At 51.2% G+C, this 3,749-nt stretch overlaps 1 protein-coding gene across 1 annotated transcript; it reads right to left on the reverse strand.

Annotated features, from left to right (window-relative positions):
- Window positions 1-824: 824 nt before the first annotated feature.
- On the reverse strand, window positions 825-3,263 carry cdk5r1b (cyclin-dependent kinase 5, regulatory subunit 1b (p35)). The gene has a single exon (XM_055657028.1). The coding sequence runs from the start codon at window positions 2,573-2,575 to the stop codon at window positions 1,667-1,669; it is 909 nt and encodes a 302-aa protein (XP_055513003.1). The 5' UTR covers window positions 2,576-3,263; the 3' UTR covers window positions 825-1,666.
- Between the last annotated feature and the right edge of the window lie 486 nt (window positions 3,264-3,749).

Genomic DNA, 3,749 nt, shown 5'->3' on the forward strand with positions numbered 1-3,749 from the left:
TTAATTGGATGTTAGGATGTCAGGCAATCTTAGTGGTTAAATATAAAAATAAATCTGACTGCTGTGACTGTTGTTCCCATTCTCTCACTTGTTTCCCTGTCATCCATTCTGACTCTTGCCTATCACGCCCCTCCCATTGCCCTGACTCCTCCCTCTACTAGGGGTAATTTACAGTAGCCAATATAGGTAGTGACCCAAGCAAGCGGAGGAAACCCAAACGGCCAGAGAGGGGACGTGCAAACTCCATAAACGGCAGTGGATCAGTCAAAATGCGTAGGAACCTGTAGTTTCACTCTCCCCTGACTCAGTCTGAAGAAGGGTCTCGACTCGAAACGTCACCTATCCTTCTCTCCAGAGATGCTGCCTGTACCATTTTGTGTCCATCTTCAGTGAACCAGTCAAAACTGGGTCGCTAGTGCTGTGAAGCAGCAGCTATACCCTGTGCTGTGCCACTGTGTCACCAAGAGCACTTGTTATTTGTTTGTGGCCACCACTGATATTTACTTTCATTCCTAAACAGAGGAACGATGATCTACATGTAGGCCCCCAATAGATAATGACGACCAATTTCACCTCCAGAAGATAATTTGCAAACAGACGACCTTTCAGTGCCGATATAGATTGATTCATAACATTACTGAAACTAGATTTTGTAAAACAAGATCCAGCAGTTCTAAATTGACCAGCTGCCGAAGTTGGACTAGAACTCGTGTCTGGATCAATGGTCCAGAACTGGTCATGCCCCAGTAACTGACCATCACGGTATGTGCCTCTGGTAAGGAGCTGTTTGTCGCCTTAAAAAAACTCGCAGTCTCAATCGGTCATGAATGATCAGTGCATTTTATTAATCACAGTACAAAAATAAATAAAAATTAAAAAAATTTCAACGTAAAATACAGCCTCCGCTGTTTACAGCATTGTGACACCAATATCCTTAACTTCACCCATACATACACACACACACACATACATACACGCACACATACACACACACCCTATACACATACAACAAATAACACCGTTTGGTCAACAGAGATTTTCACTTGTTTTTAAATAACAAATTGCACTGGGGGAAACATCTTCATATATTAGCACTTCTAGAATGTACAGCTGAAGTCTATCTGACAGACCACCCGTGACAATGGCACATCCTTGCAATGGCACATTCTTGCAGGCTCCGCAGTCACCTGGTTCAGAGAGAAACACAGACACGTGCGTCCGAGAACGACCAAAAAAAACCTCCCCACCCTCAAGTCTCCGTGTTGATAAATACTTATTGAAACGTTTAACCCCCCTCCCCCCCCAAATGTCCGAATACTCGATATTTTCCTTAGGGATTTTTTTTGTTCTTGCCATGTGGCTTTCTAGCTGCGAGTCAGTTTTACTAAGATGATGTCAGGGACACGAGATACTTAGCATGCACAATACCACTGGAGCGAGTTAGAGAAATATTTAGAGAGAGAGAGACAGAGAGAGAGAAAGGAAAACGTGCCGTTTTTGCAGGGCCGGTTTTTAAAAAAAATTTGTTCTAAAACACTTTTAGCAGCATGGAAATAAATCTCTTTTGAACTAGACCCCAATGGAACAAAGGAACATAAAGGGTGCGCACTCCAAGAGCATCGAGCTGTCTCGATAGATGTATCGTTTTGAGGGCCCCGGCGAACAATCACCGGTCTAATCCTATCAGTATCCGACCTCGCTCCTCCTGGCCACTTTCGTTCTTTAAGTCGGCGAAGACTTGCGTGAAGAAGTGAGGATCCGCGTTAATTTGCAACATTTTCGCACTCATGGCGTTGATGATACTGAGACAGCGGTCCCAGAAAGCCTCTTTACAGCTCTCCACGAGAAAAGGTTTGAGCGGGTAAGAGATCTCGTTGCCCATGTACGAGTAGGACAGGTAGAGGCAGGTCAAGAGGGTAGCTTGCAGTTCGTGCGTGGTGGCCAGCTCCGACGATATCACGTCCCGGCACAGCATGTAAACAAAGACCACGTTAGCCGGCGTGACAAAGCCTTGGTCCTGCCACCCCTGGAGCAGGAGAGAGCGGTCCACACTACGGAGCCACAGAACCGGGTCGGTGGGCGACAGGTGCTTGAGACGGTAGCATCTACGACAGAGGAACTCGCTCAGACACTTGAGCAGCTCGCTGGTGGAAGCTTGGACGATCACCCTCTTGGGGGAGCTGGAGCCGCCGGTGGTGCCGTGGGGGGTTTTCTTCACCGAGGAGGCGGCGTTCTTGTTGGCGGGCAGCTGGTTGACCCGCTGGGCCGGCGGTTGTGTCTGGGCGAAGGTGGAGAGATTGGCGCAGGAAAGGGATTTCTTCAAGTTCTCGTTGTTGAGGTGGGTGACGTTGTTCTGGTAGTTGTTGGGGTTGACCTTCTTGGAGTTCTTCTTCTTGGTGGAGACAGCCACGATGCGTTTCCAGGGCAGCACGGAGATGATGGAGTGTCGCTTGAGGTTCTTGTCCTTGGAGTTCTTGCTGTTCTGCACGGCCGTGTACTGGCCCACCGTGGCCGAGCCATCCTCGAACAGAGCCGCCTTCCTGTAGCTGGGCGACAGAGAGAGCACGGTGCCCATGGCTGAGCTGGCGGCCCGGGGGCGCGGCTGGCGGGGCTGAGCGGGGGGAGTGAAGGGATAGCCGTGTCTCAGTCGATGGCGCCGAGTCGGGGCTCACTCTGTCTGGGCGGCGGGACACGGAGACCCCCTTCTCTGGTCCTTGCAGATGTACACGGCGTGTTCGGTCTCAGTGCAAAAGGCAAACATCTGAATTAATCCAGACCTTCTCCAGCTTCTGGGAAGAGCAGACGTCTGTGTTTGGTTGAAGGCACCGCGCTTGGTCTCTCCTCGCTGCACTGTGTTTCAATGGCGATGTGTCAGTGTCGGTGGAGGCGGTCTCCGCTGCGGTAAAACGGCGGGGTCCCTCGATGTCACCCGGAGTCAGGCGAACATCGGCTCCCTGCCCTCGTGTGTTTTTATATATGAACAGGGAGATGGAGGGGGGCCCCGTCTCCACAATCCTTCAGCCCAGCTGCGCTCCTCCGCCCTGCTCTCCCCGTTGGAGCGGTATCTGCCCGAGGGTGATGGAGAGATCTCCGTGATCCGCGTCCCCTCTAAGCGGGCAGCTGCATCATGCCGACGGAGAAGCAGGCGATACTTGCTCCCGAGATCGGTGAGCTCTGTCTCCCCCTCTCCCCCCGCTTCACTCCCACCTCTCTCCCCTCTCTCGTCCAGGAAACTGCTATTTCCTAACTGACAACTGATTTTTTTTTTCGCCCCCTCTCGCTCTGACTCTCCGCCTCCTTTCTCCCCCACCACTCACAACACCCAACGCCTCCCAAGCAGGAGGAGTTATGGTGATTTTTTGTTGTTGTTAACCCTTTCGGCGCTTCTCCAGCCGCGACCCATTAACGGGGATACAGGAGACTGCAGATGCTGGAATCTTGAGCAAATTACAAGTTGCTGGAGGAACTCAGCGGGTCAAGCTGTGGAGGGAATGAGGACAGGCGATGTTTCGGGTTAGAACACATCTTCAAAGTCTGCCCCGTTGAGTTCTTCCAGAACTTTTGTGTTTTGCACATGACCCATTTAATGCCTCTGAGGTTGGAGATTCTGCGTCAAATTTAGACGGAGGAGATGCTGTAATGCCACGGAGATTTCACTGCGGAGATGAGCAGCGTGGCCGAGCTAAACCCGGAGCATTGCACAGCAGAGCAGCCCGTTTGTGCGTGGTGGTTCAGCCCGGTATTTATCC

Source organism: Leucoraja erinacea, chromosome 27 (assembly GCF_028641065.1).
Source record: "Leucoraja erinacea ecotype New England chromosome 27, Leri_hhj_1, whole genome shotgun sequence".
NCBI lineage: Eukaryota > Metazoa > Chordata > Chondrichthyes > Rajiformes > Rajidae > Leucoraja > Leucoraja erinaceus.